Raw genomic sequence first — 19,555 nt, forward strand, 5'->3', positions numbered from 1 at the left:
AGAAAATAAAATGGATGCTTTGAACTGGAAACAAGCTGAACAGACTGTTTTGCATCGCCATTTGACTTATTATTTTAAATCCTGCTGAGGAGGCAAGGAATGGATTTTTTTTTTTTTCATTCAGTATTGTCAAAAATCATTGTTGAATCACCTGATTTTATTGATGATAAAATAAGAAGTCCGTACTGACAAGTCATTGTAGAAATAGTGGTGAGGAATGAGTCACTATAAAGACTATAAAAAGAATTATTATTGGAGGTTATTCTTGTTTTTCTGTTATACTTTTTAAGATATATTCATCTATTCATTTACTCATTACATTGTATGTGTTGCTCACGAAAAATCATAATCACTGCTGTAAAGTCATGGACTGGTGATTTTATGTGCACATTGACATATTGTTTGGCATGCTGTGTGTCTTTTTTCAGCTATCAACAAGAAACGGATGGCTGAGGATAAGAAACTGAACCAGTCTCTGGAAAGATTCACAGACATGCAGAGGGAACACACTCATAAAAAACATGAAGTATGAATTCTGTTCCACTTGTTGTCTGCTCCATGAAATTTCTTAGAATCGATGGCCAGTGTTACCAGTTGTTCAGTTTGCATTGCAAAGGCATGTTATATTATGCACATGTATGGTAGATCAACAACCAGCAAATCTGTATACAGTAATTACACACACACACACACACACACACACACACACACACACACACACACACACACACACATGCTTTTGCATTGCAGAGGCATGTTTAATCAAGCACATGTGCAGTAGATCAATAACCAGCACACCTATACACCGTAATGAAAGATGTTTTATTGTTGGGGATGTATTGCTGTGAAAAAGATCTCTCTCTTTTTTTTTCCGTCTAGTTGACCCTGTTACCATTATGATATTTGCATCTTTATTTTAGTTTTAACTGAACTTGAATCTGTCTCTTCCATTTCCAGGTCAGTCTCTGAATCCGTTAGCATTTTTGTTCATTTCTCAAGAAGCTTTTTCTTTGTTAATTGACACTAATGTTGAGTGCTTACATGCGTGCATGAAGGAGAGTATGTGTGCATGCATGTTTACATGTCTGACTTCTCTGAGTGAGGTCATCAGCATTAGTCTCAGAATCACATGTGTCAGTCATCTGATGGAGCAGGTACATTTGTTAAAGTTAGGATTGGATCATATCAGTCAAGGCAATATAAATATTTGAAAATGTGTGATCTTCACTGACAAGAACTGCAACTTGTAGATGATAAATCATGGGTAAATAATCCCTATGCAAACGAATACAAACAGATAATGATTGCTGTCTTCAACACAATGACAAACTTCAAAAAGAACTAATTGTCATTCATGACAAATTTTGCAGCTGACTCGACAAAGAGCAGAGAAAGTCATTGCCTCCCTCCAAGACAGTAAGCAACAGGATAGAAAAACTGTGTTAAATATGTAAGTTGAACATAATTTTCAGGTAATTGTTTGAACATTTTTCCATGTATAATCATGTCCTGTCGGAAATTGCAAAAATTGGCCCAGTACAGATCACCACCCATGATCGTGCTAAACATTTACTACCAAGAACACAAGAGCAAGCTTAGACATATTGTATTTTTGAAGAAAGTCAGAAGTAAAAAGAGAAGGGAAATGGAAGAGGGTAACATTTCATTAAAGAGAGAAAGAGAGACGGATTTGCACAACACCTTTACAGAAACAGCAGTGCTGTTTGGTTTTGTCTCTCCTGTACGCGTCTGCTTCTGGGTGAATTCATCTCTCAGGGTTACTGGACAGTTGACCTTGGTTGCCTTTTGCACAGGGTGGTGACCATGTATCATTTTGATGGCCACTTGATGCAGTTTCTGTTATGTCCTCTTTATAACGTATAAAACTTAACCACAGGCTTGCGAAACTGTGTATCAGATACTGTTTCTATGCAAATTTTTGCTTTTGGGTCATACTCTGGCATATATATACCTCACTCTTCTGGCATATGTATACCTTACTCTCAGTAAATGGATAACGAAATTTCAGAAAATGGTAACAAACTGACAAGTAGTAGGTATGCCTGACTTTCAGTAAATGGTAGCAAACTGACAAATAATGTGGGAAAGAAAGAAACCAATAAACATATATTTGTTGTATTACAGGACAACTGCCAGCTGACATATTCCCTTCACATCTATTTCTCTACAGAACAAGAACTACAGGCATAAATCTACAATAATGACAGGAAAATTAGGACAGTTCGTCAACTGATGTGGTTACATGTTGAAAATAGTTACCTGTGAAATCATCCAATGAAAGAAGTATGTGATTCTGAACAGTGCCCTGTGGCATATTGTTTCAATAGCCTGTGGTTGGAACACATGTTGCATGCCTTGTAGTTTGAAGCTGTATAGTTTGGGTAGTGTGTACAAGTGTTGCTTGTGGCTTTCAGATTAATTCACAACGAAAGAATCAGGATATTCTTACTGCTCAGCTGGACAAGGCTCAGAGCAGAAAAGTAGATTTACAGACGTGAGTTCGGTGTCACCCGACACATCAGATACTTGGAGGAAATAAAAATGGACTACAATGTTTTTTCTCTGGATTTCAGTCAATTCATGTTTAGCATGAGCATCTTTGCATCAGAACTTTGGCTGCTGCATAGTTTTGATTGAGAGGTGCTTATTGCTCAAAGTGTGTTGCTGTAAAGGAGAACCATTGTGATTATCTTTTTCTTTATCCAAGTATCTGTGGACCATACACAGGGTGTGTGTGTCAGTGTCTGTCTGTCTGCCTGTGCATGTGAATGGACAGTAACAGTTGAATCTTATTTGGGTTGAATTACAAAGGAAAGAAAAAAATGGTATCCTTAAAACACTCCAACTGATAAACAAAATCATACTGTGAAAACAGTTGAGTCACGTGAAATGTTTGTAAACTAGTTATAAGTCATTTTCATGCTTTACAGTCAACAGTCTTCTTTTTAGGTGAATTACCAATCTGGATGATGGTCCAGATCATGCAATATGCACAATAGTGATCGCAGATACAACAATTATTCACAGGGCACAAACTTTCTTTTTCCACCAACACAACAGGCTGATAGTAGAAAACTTGCTCAGTCAGACATCCAGTGTGAATTTATTTTATTTTTTAACTCTTTCTGGAGGAGTTGTTAGGTAGTCACTGGGATAAGCCTGTTGAGCTTTGGTGCGGAGATTCACCTTCCATGACTTGTTCTGATTTGTACATGCAGCATATGACTTTTACTGAGGTGACAGTTTGGATTGATAAGTGTTGATAAAGATGAGTTGTTAGCTGTAAAAATGTAAAGCTGTGTTTGAATGTACTTGTGCATTATGTAATAGATACTGATTTCAAGATGTGACTTACATGATTTTTTTTCTTTTCAAAGGCATGATTTTCTTCCCAGACATCATTAGGCTTAATTTCAACCCTGAGTCTGATTTGCAACTGATTTACTATATTCAGTCAACAAATGATTAAAACTATGTTGAAATATATTGCCAGTTCCATTGCTTTAACTTCTGTGTGTTCAGAACCAGCTTACAGATTATTTTGTCTTTAATCTCTCTCTTCTTCCACCTTCCTGAACACATAAATAGGGTCAAGTCATTAACATATCTGCATATATGTTGACTTTTGAAATTGAGATGATCAGTTCACTTTTATGAAGATACTGCTCAATTTCAAGCCAGACAGCCTCAAAGATGATGTGCATAGATATCAGATGCATTAACCCTTCAGCACATGCACCCAACAGTTTCACATGAAATATATTTTGAAGAACAGTTCATGATTATTACTTTGACAAATACTGATCTTGAAGCACAGTATCTTGCATGTCTGCTCGGTCAAAACTTTAGCCGACACTGTAATTGTGTTGATGATTGTCTGAGCAGAAACGACTTGGCGAGGCAGTACCAGCAGAAACTGTCTGCCCTGGAGCTGAAGAGGGTGGAGGTGATGAGGCTCAGCCATGACTTTGAATCCAAGATGCGGAGTAAAGAGGTATTGTTTGATCTGTCTGTTAATGATGGGTTTTGTTTCTTGTTTCTTTCTGACATAGGTGATGTTATCAAGCTGGAAAGAGCATCGGGAACACTTTTTTTTTTTTTTTAAACTTTGATTAATGAGTATTTTGATCCTTTGAGGTAGTGTGTGTGTGTGTGTGTGTGTGTGTGTGTGTGTGTGTGTGTGTGTGTGTGTTTCTGTGGGTGTGGGTTTTTTTTTTGTGTGTGTGTGTGTGTTTCTGTGGGTGTTGTGTGTGTGTGTGTGTGTGTGTGTGTGTGTGTGTGTGTCTGTGGTCTTTTTGGCATTTTATTTGTTAGCTTTCTTTGTGTGTTGATGACAGGAAGAACAACACAAACTGAAGAGTGAGCTGGCAGAGCTTGCCATCACTCTCAACATGGTTGCACAGAAGGGGCGGGTTCAGAAATTTGATCACTCCAAGTAAGTGTAAATGTAGCCCAGGTATAGTTGATTTCCTTTCTTTTTGCTGTTTTCTTTCTTCCTTTCTGTTTGATCATTTACATGTTTGCTGTTTTTTCTTTCTAAATGTAACATAAAAGCATGGGCACAAGCATCTATGAACATGCACATGCACACTCACTTGCAGTCATGCATGCATTCAAACATGCACATGTACATGCATTCATGCACACACACATTTGAATACATGCATGCACACATGCATGCACACACATGCACACACACACACACACATAGTGGCAAATACACAAGCATACCGCATGTTATTGTATGTATGTGCACACACATATGCACTTACACACTCACACACACATGCACACACACATGCATACATCATTTTCACTTTACCAAAGCAGAACAAAGTCTGGAATTAGATTCTCTCTCTTTCCCCCTTTCTCCTCTGGACTTGTATATGTAAGATGCAAAGCACAACATAAATTCCTTCCCTTCATCATCACTTGTTTAATCCTTGATTTCTGATGGCTGTAAAGAATCAAATCTTTTGTGCTATTATAATGCAAGTGATGTGCAGATAAGGATATTGTATTTTGTATGTGTTTAACCCTTTGAGCCCTGACCACCACTTTACCGGTGGTAGAGAAAAATGACATAATGCCTAGCCACCGGTTGAGCGGTGCGTAAACACTTGTGTCGTGTTTTGCTATTGGTTGACTTATATTGAAGAGCCAATCAGAAAAACCATAATATTCTGACGTCAGCGAACGTAGTACCAACATGTCCGCGCCTTTTCACTGTGTTTTGTGCATGTGCTTTGGATAAAAAAGATCGATTTCAATATGTCAACCAATAGCAAAACACGGCACAAGTGTTTACACACCGCTCAACCGGTGGCTAGTCATTATATCATTTTTCTCTACCACCGGTAAAGCGGTGGTAAGGGCACTCTTTTTATATCTGCCGTGACACATTAAATACCAATTATGTGCAAATTTTGGCTCAGGAGCTCAGGCAGAAGAGTTAAAATTGCTCAGGAACTCAGGGCTCAAAGGGTTAATCTTTGCTGTGATGTTGTGAAATATGAAGTCTGAAACAAGTGAGAAAGTTGCATTTGGAAGACATATATGACATTTTTTGAAAAAAAAACTGATATCAGAGCAAAACAAAAGCAACCCAAAAAAAAACAACTCTGAGACAGAGCTGATTGCTGGTTTTTCACTCTTATTTATTTCCAATTGACAGAATCGAGAAAGAAAAGAAAATTTTGGTTTGAAAAGAATCAGAGTGTGTTACAGTCATTCTTTCTTATCCCAGGCTCTCAGCTAGCTCAAACCAAGGAGGGGAAGTGAGAAAGTTACATTGAGACGAAAGGGCTTGGTTGGGAAGATCAGATTCTGTCTGAGTCTCCTAAAAGGCAGATACTGAACTCTGTTTATGTGAGCTCCTCTGTTCATGTGTGGATTTAAACATCTGTGTGCAGAACTGAGAAGAAAGAGACAACTCAGAGGATAAACAATGACCTGGAAAGCGACAAAAACCTGGACAACAGGATGCAGTCAGTAGAGCGTAGGGGCTTGGGGCTGGGGTGGAGTGGGGGTGTGGGGGTTGTTAAATGTGTGCATGTGTGTTTATGTGTGTGTGCTTGTGCATGTATATGTGATTGCATGCGTGTGTGAGTGTGTGTATGTGAGTGTGTGTGTGTGTGTGTGTGTGCATGTTCATGCATAAATAAAAGGTTTTAAATATGTTTGTGTTTAGTGCTTATGGTTCTGTTAAAATAAGAGGCTCTTTGAATTATCATCATTATTAGCATCTAGAATTACTTTAGTTGCTCTGATGCCGTTGTTGTACATATCAGACGTCAAACACAGTTACTCATCTGTCACAGTCGATACCTGCTTCAAGTGTGGATATCCTTATATCTTTCAAGAGAAATGCAGTTTAAGAAGAAGAAAAAAAGAAAAAGAAGAAAAGTATTTATGTAGCACTGAATCTTGTGCACAAACATATGTCAGAGTACTTTCACGCAAACCATTTACAAGCATCTGATTTAGAGGGATAAAAGGTAAAACTTATGAACATATGCAAACACAAAGCGTAGAGAAACTGAAGATTTGTAAGAGCAAAGGGAGGGGAGAGCTGTTTTGGGCAAGAGGTGGAGGTTTTAATGCCAGACTAGAAAGACCTGGAGTGCAGAGATCTGACGGAAGTGAAAAGGGAACACATATTAAACGTAAGGTGCAGAGATAGAGAAGGAAGCGACAACTGACGGTGGAGGGAGTGTCAGCATCAGGGCATTACATTAAACGTAAGGTGCAGAGATAGAGAAGGAAGCGACAGCTGACGGTGGAGGGAGTGTCAGCATCAGGGCATTACATTAAACGTAAGGTGCAGAGATAGAGAAGGAAGCGACAACTGACGGTGGAGGGAGTGTCAGCATCAGGGCATTACATTAAACGTAAGGTGCAGAGATAGAGAAGGATGCGACAGCTGACGGTGGAGGGAGTGTCAGCATCAGGGCATTACATTAAACGTAAGGTGCAGAGATAGAGAAGGATGCGACAGCTGACGGTGGAGGGAGTGTCAGCATCAGGGCATTACATTAAACGTAAGGTGCAGAGATAGAGAAGGATGCGACAGCTGACGGTGGAGGGAGTGTCAGCATCAGGGCATTACATTAAACGTAAGGTGCAGAGATAGAGAAGGAAGCGACAACTGACGGTGGAGGGAGTGTCAGCATCTGGGCATTACATTAAACGTAAGGTGCAGAGATAGAGAAGGAAGCGACAACTGACGGTGGAGGGAGTGTCAGCATCAGGGCATTACATTAAACGTAAGGTGCAGAGATAGAGAAGGAAGCGACAACTGACGGTGGAGGGAGTGTCAGCATCAGGGCATTACATTAAACGTAAGGTGCAGAGATAGAGAAGGAAGCGACAACTGACGGTGGAGGGAGTGTCAGCATCAGGGCATTACATTAAACGTAAGGTGCAGAGATAGAGAAGAAGCAAAAACTGACAGTGGAAGGAGTGTCAGCATCAGGGCATTACATTAAACGTAAGGTGCAGAGATAGAGAAGAAGCAAAAACTGACAGTGGAAGGAGTTTCAGCATCAGGGCATTACATTAAACGTAAGGTGCAGAGATAGAGAAGGAAGCGACAACTGACGGTGGAGGGAGTGTCAGCATCAGGGCATTACATTAAACGTAAGGTGCAGAGATAGAGAAGGAAGCAATAACTGACGGTGGAGGGAGTGTCAGCATCAGGGCATTACATTAAACGTAAGGTGCAGAGATAGAGAAGGAAGCGACAACTGACGGTGGAGGGAGTGTCAGCATCAGGGCATTACATTAAACGTAAGGTGCAGAGATAGAGAAGGAAGCAATAACTGACGGTGGAGGGAGTGTCAGCATCAGGGCATTACATTAAACGTAAGGTGCAGAGATAGAGAAGGAAGCGACAACTGACGGTGGAGGGAGTGTCAGCATCAGGGCATTACATTAAACGTAAGGTGCAGAGATAGAGAAGGATGCGACAGCTGACGGTGGAGGGAGTGTCAGCATCAGGGCATTACATTAAACGTAAGGTGCAGAGATAGAGAAGGAAGCGACAACTGACGGTGGAGGGAGTGTCAGCATCAGGGCATTACATTAAACGTAAGGTGCAGAGATAGAGAAGGAAGCGACAACTGACGGTGGAGGGAGTGTCAGCATCAGGGCATTACAGCAGGGCCGGTTTTCGTGTCCAGGCGGAGTGACGGGGATGTGAAAGGAGCGGAGATGACAAAGCGCAAGCTCAGCGCAGACCTTGCCCTCACCAAGGCTCACCTTGACATCAAGAAACGGGACGGTATGTTTTTTTCTGTCAGGCCTTGCTCCTTGATTGCTAACTGATGTTTATGATGCTTATTATAATGTTGTTTCTTTTATCGTTTTTCTTTGAATTTGTTAACGTTTACTCATTTCTTGGGGTCTTCCCACATACCTTTTCTTTAGACATTTTTCCCTTTCGAGGGCTGGAGAAAGCAATTGTTTGCTTACTCTAATGCTATCGGAAATAAGATCCATTCATTCATTCATTCATTTATCATTCATTTATTCCTTCCTTCCTTCATTCATTCATTCATTCATACTCTCTCTCTCTCTCACTCACTCACTCTATCTCTCTCATTACCATATTCATATGCATTATTGTCATTAATGCAGGTATCATGATTATGTACTTGTAAATGCTACTGTGCAATTGAGTGTATTTGAATTTCATGTATGTTTTTCTATAACCTTTCGTTATCTTGTGGACATTTTGATTTCATTTCTTTTTGCCCTGAGGGCTGGATGTAAAAAAGCGTATGCATGCTTATTCCACTTCCCGCATAAAAAAGATTCGTTCGTTTGTTCGTTCGTTCGTTCACTTCAGTTCAGTTCAATTACTCACAGAAACGTCACTGTGTTGGGATAAATCCATATATACACTACACCACATCTGCTAAGCAGCTGCCTGACCAGCAGAGTGAGTTCTTGTTATCTGTATGTTCAGTTTCATCAGGAAAAATGTTATCATTTTTTGTGTATTCACTGACTCCTCCCCCTCTTTTTTCTTTTTTTTTTTTTTTTTTTAAATAACACATTTTTGTAAAGTGATCTTATGACAGGAGTGTGCATGCCTGCCCTTGTTTTCCTTCTGTATCAAAAAAAAAAATCTGTTCTGTTTTTTTGTGGTTTTTTGTGTGTGTTTTTTTTCTCCATTTTTTTGCTGCTTGATACTGACATGCATGGTCAATGAAGGGTATAAACCAAAAGCAACATAAACTAGATTTCCTGTAAGCTACATACACTCAGTCATATAGAGAGAACTTGATTGTGTCTTATGAGAAATGTCTGTGTTTACTTTGCCATTTCATGTGATGTTAACATACTGTTAGAATGTTTGATTTATTGCCCATTACCTGAACATTTAGTTTTAATAAGAGAAACTGTTGTGAAAAAAGTCTCATTATTTCCCTGTTGGTTCGAATCTGGCATCCTCTTTTGATTAGTCTTCCACTCAAGACAGCATGCGCATTATGCATGTAATTGGATCAGCATTATCACTCTATCAACACACACACACACACACACACACACACACACACACACACACACACACACACACACACACACACACGCACACACACACACACACAGACACTAAATATATCCAAGTTCTTCGTTAGCATGCATTCATTCTTGTATACACTTTATGTGTACACATTGATGGATGTGTGTGTGTGATGTGTTCTTTTTTTTTCTGTGAATGATATGTGGGTGGTGAATCGTTTTATCTCATCTGTTATGTTCTAAAATGTTATGTATCAATCTTTTTTACTGTGAGCCCGCTCTTGAAGGAAGGGAACCGTGCCATGTAAGCCTTCACATTATCATCATTATCGGTAGGGGAACTAGCCAGGACCACTATGAGGTCAGCACTTATCAGCTTGAATGTGAAGAACATAAACAACATTTTGTAATAACAACCACTACATCCGGCACTTGTACAGAACAGCGCCATCTAACGGACACCCAGATTCGCTTGGAGGACAACACCAACGTTCAGCGCCAGCTGAACGAGACAGCTCGTCATGCGGACATGGACCTGAAAGCCAAGCAGATTGATCAGAGGCTGGAGGTAAGTCTGCCTGCTTGTATTGCACTGTACGGGTCTGTTCAGATTACTATTTGCAACGGGCAACGACTGAATGCGGTGGACAAGTTCACATACTTGGGCAGTACACTCTCTCGCACAGTTGTCATCGACGACGAGGTGAATGCCAGACTCGCCAAAGCCAGCGCTGCCTTCGGCAGACTCCATGAGAACGTTTGGAACAGGAGAGGCATCACCCTGGAGACGAAGCTCAAAGTATACAAGGCCATAGTTCTCACCACACTGCTCTATGGATAAGAATCATGGACGGTCTACAAACGCCACACCAAAAAGCCGAACCACTTCCACACCACCAGCCTCAGAAAACTTCTCGGCATAAAGTGGCAAGAGAAGATCCCTGACACAGAGGTGCTCACTCATGCAAACTTGCCCAGCATCTACACCATCTTGATGCAGGCCCAGCTGCGCTGGGCAGGCCATGTAGTTCGCATGCCAGACCACCGGCTCCCCAAGAAACTGCTGTACGGCGAACTCCAACATGGCAAGCGCTCCCATGGAGGCCAAAAGAAGCGCTTCAAAGACACTCTGAAAGCTTCTCTGAAGGCCTTCAACATCAGCCACTACACATGGGAGCTGAATGCAATGGACAGACCAAAGTGGCGTTCAGCTGTCCACAAAGGCGCCAAATCCTGTGAGGCCAACAGAATCGCTGCAGCAGAGCAACGCAGACAGGCCAGGAAAAGCAGTGCCAGCAAGTCCCCGACAGCCGCCACCATCCCCTGTCCACACTGCGTCAGAACCTTCCGGGCGCGGATTGGCCTGACCAGTCATCTGCGCACCCACAGAGCCCAACCCACCCACCCCCAGGATGACTAGATGGTCCTGGTCGATCCCGACGGACGAGCCACCATGTCAGATCACACCATCACAGCATCCACTCATGGTCCTGTACATCAGCTAACACATTTTTTGATAGAAGGTGAACTAACTGTGCTTGATCACTGTAGCCCTTGTGCTGCTTCTTCCAGAAATCAGACTCTCTCTCTCTCTGTCTCTGTCTCTCTCTCTCTCTGTCCCTCTCTCTCTCTGTCTCTCTCTCTCTCTCTCTCTCTCTCTCTCTCTGTGTCTCTGTCTCTGTCTGTCTCTCTCTCTATGTATATTGGGTGATTTTTTTTTTCTCAGTGTTCAGACAAGATGTGTGTATGGCATGACTGCATATTCTCAAGCTGGTTGTAAATACAAGAAGAGTGGCTAAAATTAGCATGTCCCTTTTCAAAAGCTGCAATAACCCAAGACACAAATATATAATTACTGGAGAATGTGAGTACAACTTGTTCCCCTCCCTCTCCCCCTCTTTCTCTTTCCTCTCGGCATCTTCGCTCCGTTTCTAGTTTCTATCACACTCTGACCCAAATTTGACAGTAATTAGTAGTTACTGCTTCCGCTGAGACGGAGGTGGTAATGTGTGGCGGGAACTTGATGAGTGGTTGTGAAGGGGCTGACCTGTGAACCTGAAACATATAACTACGAAGCGGTGCTATGTTTGAAGGAATGTCAGTTGAAGAGCATTGGGTATCACAGGTGATTAAAAAATAATAACAACAGCTTTTTTTTTCTTTTCTTTTTTTAAAGAAAGGAACTAACAACAATAGCATAGTTTCTTGGCACCTTGATTGTAACTTTAAGATTCTATATATATTCTTTTCTCTTTTTTTCCCCTTGTTTTGTTTCATTCTCTCTTTTAGAAAGAAACAAACTTGAAAATTGGAATCAGATATGAGTAGGAAATTAATTATTTGCTTTTTATCATGTGATGGTCATAGTCGGACACGACTGACTATCGTATATATATATATATGTGCGCGCGCGCGCGGGCTGTCCCTCAATTTTAGTGAAACCTTTTAAAATATTTTTTGATTATTCTCTTCTGAGCACATCATGAACACATTATCGTTTTATCAGATGAAATGTGTTTTTCTCTCTTCTCTGCTAAAGACACAAAAAAAGAAATAAATTAATTTTCTTCAGAACTTGTGGAAGTGAATCTCTATCAGAACCATCTCAGAGTCTTTTCAGATAACCCTACAGAGCGGAAGTGGAGAAGTGATTCACAAGGAAACAGATGGATTTGAAAGAAAAAAAAAATGGTCTATTAGAATTGTTCCCATTTCATTCACTATTTTGCTTTCACTGTGTGATTGAGTTGTTTTTTGGGTTGTTTTTTTTTTCCTAAAGACTAAGATGGAGTTGACAAAAGGTGAAAATGAAAGTGACCCTTCATGTAAGATAATGTTTGATACTCAATGCTTCTAGATCCATTTTAAGGAGATGTCGTACAAGATACAATAATCAGGTGTGTTTTTTTTAACTCAAGGTGTCTTAACTCACTCAGTATGGCCAGTCCTATCTTCTCCTCAACACAGACCCCTCGGATGTCCAGTGGGTGTCTGAATGACCCTACCTTTAGCTTCCGTCGTCAGAATTGTGGTATTCTTTGTCAACATTCACGTCTTCAGTATAAGAGCCTTCCGCTTGCAATATTTTGATGATGGTAATTGGGGTGAAACGCTGTTAACGTCGTCTCTTTCGCCGTTCGTATGGAATGAGTTAATCTGAAATAATTCACATCCTTACTCTGCCCTCTCTCTCTCCCCATCTTCTTCCGTTGCAATCTTTTTTTTTTTTCTTTCTTTTCTGTTTCCTGACATTCTCTGGCCCCCCCCCCACCCCCCCACCGTCCGTAGCACAAGGAGTTGACAACGCAGGGTACGTGATAATCAAACTGTCAAAAGTCACCAGCAAGGCAGTTCTTTGCCAAGCTGTCACCATGAGGCTGGCAGGGAAATTGTGCTGCGTCACGTCTTCATAACCACATACCATGTTCACTGCGGGGCAGACAGTGAGCTGCAGGCCCAGTCAAGAAATGTACTTTGCCATGCCGATGCCAGAGGGGACAGAACTACTATGATGTACCCCCCCCCCACACACACACACACACACACCAACCTCTTAAGATTTTATTGTAAAAAAGGGAAAAGAAAAACAAAGAAACCAACCAAGGCAACAAGCAAACACTTCCCCCGCTTGAAAAAAAAAAAAAAAAAAAAAAAAGCACAAAAAAATATAGATAGAAAAAATAAAGTAGACAAACAACAACACCCCCAGCTCCACACCCCCTAGAAAAGGAATGATAATTACTATAGAAGCACATGTCTCCTTGCAGTCTTTGTATCTGGTCTGACAGGGATATGAAATGTTGCCGTTGTTGATGCTGTTTTTTTTTTTTTTTTTTTTTTTTTGTTTGTTTTTTTGGAAGGGAAAGGAATGCAGTGGTTTCCACAGTGAAGAATGTCACTCCCACGCACGGACATTCTGCCTTTCCTGACACAGGAATGATAATTGTTAGAACTGAGTGCTGCACTTTACTCTGTGTCTTGTCTGACTTCAGGATGAAATGTTGTTGTTATAGATGTGTGTGTGTGTGTGTGTGTGTGTGTTTAAAGAGGGGTGGAAATACAGTGATTTTGAAATTAAAATGTACCTACCTGTGTGTGTGTATGTGTGTCTGTGTCTGTGTGCATGCACACACACATGCGTATACATGTTTATGTGCTTGATGCATGAACCGATATAAAATGCAATCAAAGTAAAGAGAGAGTGAAGAATTTTCTTCTGTTCACACAAAAAATCTTGCCTTTCATGTCTGAAATTAATACCCCATTCATTCAGTCGCCTGTAAACGGTTTGTGGTGTGTGTGTGTGTGTGTGTGTGTGTGTGTGTGTGTGTGTGTGTGTGTTTCAGTGTGTGCGTTAGTGTTTAGTGTGTTTGTGTATATATGTGTGTGTATGTGTGTGTTTCAGTGTTCTTAGAATCTTTTTTTTTTCATGCACGTTCAGTATACTGCTCTTTAAGGCAAAAGAAATGTAATATATGTATATATATATAGAGAGAGAGAGATAGATAAAACAATAATAATAATAGTAATAATAGGAAAGAAATCAGTTGGTTTGGCGTGCATCTTATTTTTCATGTTTTCTTTTTAATATGTCCCATTAAGTCAGTGGCATGCAAACAGGTCTGTGTGTTGTGTGTGTGTGTGTGTGTGTGTGTGTGTGTGTGTGTGTGTGACCTTGCTGCTGTGTGCAGGCTCACAACGCCAAGCGAGTGCAGCGCCTGCAGACCAGCATGAAGAGCAAGAAGGAGAAGGAGGACGCCCAGCAGGAGGTGTGGGAGGCTCGCTTCAAGGCCAGGTCCCTGGAGGCCGACCGCAAGAAGCACGAAGACTCCCTCAAGTTCTTCACTGTAAGGTTGAGTGGTGTGTTGGTGTAGGTGTGTGTGTGTGTGTGTGTGGAAGGAGGACTTGTAGGGGTGGTGCACGTGTGAGTGTGTGTGTGTGTGTGTGTGTGTGTGTGTGTGTGTGTGGAGGGAGGGCTTGTAGGGGTTGTGCACGTGTGCGTGTGTGTATATGTGTGTGTGTGGAGGGAGGGCTTGTAGGGGTGGTGCACGTGTGAGTGTGTGTGTGTGTGTGGAGGGAGGACTTGTAGGGGTGGTGCACGTGTGAATGTGTGTGTGTGTGTGTGTGTGTGTGGAGAGAGGGCTTGTAGGGGTGGTGCATGAGTGAGTGAGTGAGTGTGTGTGTGTGTGTGTGTGTGTGTGGAGGGAGGACTTGTAGGGGTGGTGCACGTGTGCGTGTGTGTATGTGTGTGTGTGGAAGGAGGGCTTGTAGGGGTGGTGCACATGTGAGTGTGTGTATGTGTGTGTGTGTAGGGAGGGCTTGTGAGTTGCATGTGTGAGCGTGTGTGTGTATCTTATCATTACCATGCTTAAGCCATTATGTAGCATTGTTCAGTGCATGATTATGACTTTATACAGTATTGTATAGTGCATGATATGACTTCAATGTAGTATTGTGTAGTGTAGACCCTATTTCAGGGCGGGGACTGAATGTAAAAAAAAAAAAAGAGGGGGGGGGGGGCACCAATGCTTACCTATCACCATAAAAAAATGCCTTGTTTTGCCTCATCTCTCCTTCTCTGTCTTTCTCTCTGTCTCTCCCTCTCTCCCACCTCCCACCCCTTCTCTCTCTCTCTCTCCCTCTCTCTTTCTCTTTCTCTCTGTGTCTGTCATTGTACGTACATATTCTCTGATCATGATCGCTCTGTGTTGAATTGAAACCCTTTTTTTTTTCGACCACCAGAAAATGGTGATGAAAAATGAATTTTTTTTACTTCTTTCGTGGTTTTTTTTTTGGTTTTGTTTTTTTTAGTTTTTTTTTAGCCCTAGTCTCATATCTGTTGCTCTTGTCTGCTTTCTGGTTCTTTCTCTGTCTCTCTTGTGTGTGTGTCTCTCTCTGTCTTTCTCTCTGTATCTGTGTGTCTGTCTGTCTATCTTTCTCTCTCCTCTCTGTGTCTTTCTCTGTCTCCCCCCCCCCCCCCCCCCCCCCAACCACAACGCCCCCTCACTCTGTGTCCCTCTCTGTGTCTCTAGATGTGTCTCTCTGTCTCCCTCTCTCTCCCCCCCCCCTCCCCAACGCCCCCCCCCTCCCCCTCCCCCTCTCTCTCTCTGTGTCTGCCATCGTACATCGTACATATTCTCTGATCATGATTGCTGTGTGCCAAACTGAACACACACCCCCCCCCCCCCCCCCCCCCCCCCCCTTTTTTTTTTTTTTTTTTTTTTTTTTTTTTTGACCCCACACAGAAAATGGTGACGAAGAACGAGGAGCGGGAGCAGAGCCTGTACGGCAGTGTGCGGGAGTCAGAGTACGCCCGCCAGAAGAAGGACCAGGAGGTCCGGCGCCTGCAGCAGCAGCTGCTGGCGGTGCGCGCCCGGAACCAGGAGAGGCTGAAGCAGGAGCAGATCAAGGTCAGCCAGAACGAGAAGGAGCTGGAGCAGCTGCTCCTGAAGGAGAAGGCAGAGCTGGGCAAGGTCAGTCTGTTCTGTTGGTCTCTCGATCTGTCGGTCTGTCTGTTTGTTTGGAGGAGAAATCAGTTTTGGGCGGTCTGGGGTCATGGGTGATGATGGTATGAGATTTTTTTTCTCTGGTTTCTTTTTTTTTTTTTTTTGGGGGGGGGGGGTGGTGGGGGGGGGTGCGGAAGGGGAGGGGTTGTGGGGGGGGGGGTTGTTTTCAACATTTTTACAGAATCTAGTACAATTCAAGCATTGGGAAGTGCAAAGAGAATGCGTACCGGTCTGCGTCTGAACACTGACCGTTCAGCATCAAAAGTACATCAGGCAGAGCAATGAATATTCATCAGTTGATGAATGATGATGATGATGAAGTTTTGTTTAATGTCCCATCACATATACTGGTGATTGTAAACATTTTGTTGGAGTATTGATTTAAAAAAAAAAAAATTATTTGAATGTTAACGCTTGGGAGAGGAGGGGGAGGGGGACGAATGGATAAGAGTGGATATTCAGCAGTGGTTATTTTTCTTCATTGGCTGATTTGTCGGCTCACTTGTGTTAGTTTTCAGCAGGAATCGCATGGTGTGCCATAAAGGCTTCGCCTCTTGTTTTTTTTTGGTTGGTTTTTGATTGTGCCGTTGCTTAGCTGCTTTGGGAGTGATATTTGTCATATCAAGGAGAAGGCTGGCTGAGGTTAACTCACTCAGTACGGCCAGTCCTCTCTTCTCCTCTACACAGACCCCTCGGATGTCCAGTGGGTGTCTCAATGACCCAACCTTTAGCTTCCGTCGTCACAATTGTGGTATTCTTTGTCAACATTCACGTCTTCAGTATAAGAGCGTTCCGCTTGCAATATTTTGATGATGGTAATTGGGGTGAAACGCTGTTAACGTCGTCTCTTTCGCCGTTCGTATGGAAAGAGTTAAAGAGGAAAAGTCATTGAGTCTTTTTTCATAGTATGGGAGCCTGGGAGATGGAGGGAGGTGAGTGGAGCATGTCAGAAAGGGAAGGGTGAGAAGAGAGCGGGGAACAGAGGTGAAATGGTGGTTTATGTAATGATGACTGGAGCAGTTAAAAAAAAAAAAAAAAAAAAAAAAAAAAACAGAAGCCAATCTGCCTTTTGAATATTTCACTATAGTTTATGAAAACATGAAGCATGCATGCACACACACACACACACACACACACACACACACACACACACACACACACACACACAACACAACACAACACAACACAATACAACACACACACACACACACACACACACACACACACACACACACACACACGGTGATGCTCAACATTGAAAAGTCGTCATGCCGAATCGGGTGGTGTTTCAGTTGCACGCCAGGCGAGAGGAGAGCTACATGCAGCTGCAGTCTCACCGCTTCAAGATGAAGGAGGACAAACATCTACTGGAGGAGCACGAGAGAGAGCACAACAGGCTCCTCAAAATTGGTACACGCACGGAACTGAATCCTGAGATGTATTGACCACAACCCATACTCACCGAACATAGAAAAAAAGTGTGCACATCCCCACAGCCCAGTCACACAGATATGGACACTTCCACACACACACACACACTTTCACTCCCACGTCACCCACCCAAACACAAGTCACATGTCATTCTGCAATAGTATCCTGTACTGGCCTAACTATACTTTGTTGTAGGTGTATTATTGTGTTATTAAGTAAGTAACTGTTTGAATTTTCAAACGGTTAAAGGCCACATATATACATATATATGTAACAGCCTGTTTTGTGTTTGTGCATGCCAGTGTGAATAACAGTTGAGATTAAAGCATGTTCATTCTGGAAGTAAATCAAAGGTTGAATAAATTGTGTGGTTTGTCTCTTACTAGTGACTGTTTTAAGCATTGTAAAAAGTTATAGTCAAACTATCTAAAATCTGTTCACCAGTAAAACAAGCTGTGCCTTCACTTTTTTGGGTCAGGTTTTAGTGTTCTTCCATTTTTGCTGTTACCCGAACTTTCGTCACAAGATCTTTTTCTTGGTTTTTGTTTAAAAGTTTTGATTACTTTACAATAATCACATGGCACTTAGATGTAAAGAATTATTTGTTGTTTTCTTGCCAAATGGTTGACATACTTTAAAGGTACAATTCTGTTATTAAATTTTGTAGTTATTGTAAATGCAGTGTGAACAGTTTTGCAGTTTACTGCTGCTGAGTTTGATGATCGGCTTCATGCATTTTAAAATAATTTTCTGTTATAGTTATCAAGGGTACAGTGTTTTTTGTATTCTATTTTTATCTCGGTTCATTTCGAAACCTGTAGATGTTTAGTTATAAAGAAGATATGCTATGTGGCCTTTAAAACTCACAATATCATGTATACACATTTTTGTTTGGTGCTGCTTTTTTCAAAGATCTGAAACTGTTGTCAGGAAAAACCTGTCACTAAGAAGGATTTCACATATTTTTGTATATATATGTGTATATGTGTCCACAACCATCTGCAGATTGATCTCTTGCTTGCAGACCAACAGACCCATTCTGATGTGGCTTGAATCAGTTGATGCAGAATTTTAATTAACTTCTGTTGTTTTTTTTGTTGTTTTTTCTGCCACCCCCATTTTCAACATGGTTTCACCCTCACCCCACTTATCCCAAATCCCCCACATCACACTGTGTGTCAGTGTTTTGGCAGTCCCCATTGAGCTGTCGGCAGTCCCCATGGAGCTGTCGGCAGTCCCCATGGAGCTGTCGGCAGTCCCCCATTGAGCTGTCGGCAGTCCCCATTGAGCTGTCGGCAGTCCCCATGGAGCTGTCGGCAGTCCCCATGGAGCTGTCGGCAGTCCCCATGGAGCTGTCAACAAACTGCTTTTTTTCCTTGATCTTTGCTCAAGGTTCAGTGGTGAACAAAATGAAAAGAGATCTCAGACATGCCTGCTTCAGAAGTAAGTGAGGTAACCGGGAGCAAACGTCATGATAAACAGAAAGAAATACTGGCAAATAGAAAATGGCTTCAAGAAAGAAAATTATGGTGTAACAAAGGCTTCACTTATTTCTCAGGGTCACTTAATAGATCTCTTTGGGAATAAAATTCACTCAGTAGCAGCCTTCAGATGTGTGACTTTGCTTATCACAAGAATAACTCATCTTTTCTTGTATTTGGTGGAGCCAGTAACTATGTTGTTGTTTTCTGACTTGCTTCTGACTTTTGGCCCAACACTCGGCTTATATCATAACCTGGGCAAGACACTCTCCATATAATTAAATTCTAGCCCAAATAGTCGGAACAGCAGTTGCCTGCTCTGCTGTTCTGATGGTCATAGTCGGACACGACTGACTATCATATATCTGACATTGACATCAGCAAGCACCTGGAAACATGGAATGAAAACGGGAGTAGTGGCAGGGGCAGAGAAGAAATGATGGCATGAGTGAAAAAGCATTTATATGATTTGCTTGTCTTGTTTACCTGAAGCAAAGTTTTGACAGATTTCTGTTTAGCTGATGTTGAATCCATCGCTCAGAATTGTCATGCCAACTGAAAGGACATCCCTTGTGTATAAGCACGAGT

General features: G+C 41.9%; 1 protein-coding gene across 2 annotated transcripts in view; it reads left to right on the forward strand.

The window, feature by feature from the left end:
* LOC143292457 (uncharacterized) overlaps window positions 1-18,325 on the forward strand; it is a 21,787-nt gene extending 3,462 nt beyond the window's left edge. The window contains exons 5-14 of one of the 2 annotated variants that reach the window (XM_076602747.1): window positions 429-526; window positions 1,371-1,450; window positions 3,907-4,015; window positions 4,359-4,456; window positions 5,934-6,008; window positions 8,202-8,302; window positions 9,990-10,117; window positions 14,241-14,396; window positions 15,795-16,022; window positions 17,348-18,325. In XM_076602747.1, coding sequence (XP_076458862.1) covers window positions 429-526; window positions 1,371-1,450; window positions 3,907-4,015; window positions 4,359-4,456; window positions 5,934-6,008; window positions 8,202-8,302; window positions 9,990-10,117; window positions 14,241-14,396; window positions 15,795-16,022; window positions 17,348-17,500 — 1,226 coding nt within the window. In that variant the 3' untranslated portion in view covers window positions 17,501-18,325. Of the gene's footprint in view, window positions 1-428; window positions 527-1,370; window positions 1,451-2,435; window positions 2,516-3,906; window positions 4,016-4,358; window positions 4,457-5,933; window positions 6,009-8,201; window positions 8,303-9,989; window positions 10,118-14,240; window positions 14,397-15,794; window positions 16,023-17,347 lie in introns of both variants that reach the window. The other variant, XM_076602748.1, reaches the window with a different exon arrangement.
* The last annotated feature ends 1,230 nt before the right edge of the window (window positions 18,326-19,555 follow it).

Source organism: Babylonia areolata, chromosome 18, assembly GCF_041734735.1.
Source record: "Babylonia areolata isolate BAREFJ2019XMU chromosome 18, ASM4173473v1, whole genome shotgun sequence".
NCBI classification, from domain to species: Eukaryota; Metazoa; Mollusca; class Gastropoda; order Neogastropoda; family Buccinidae; genus Babylonia; species Babylonia areolata.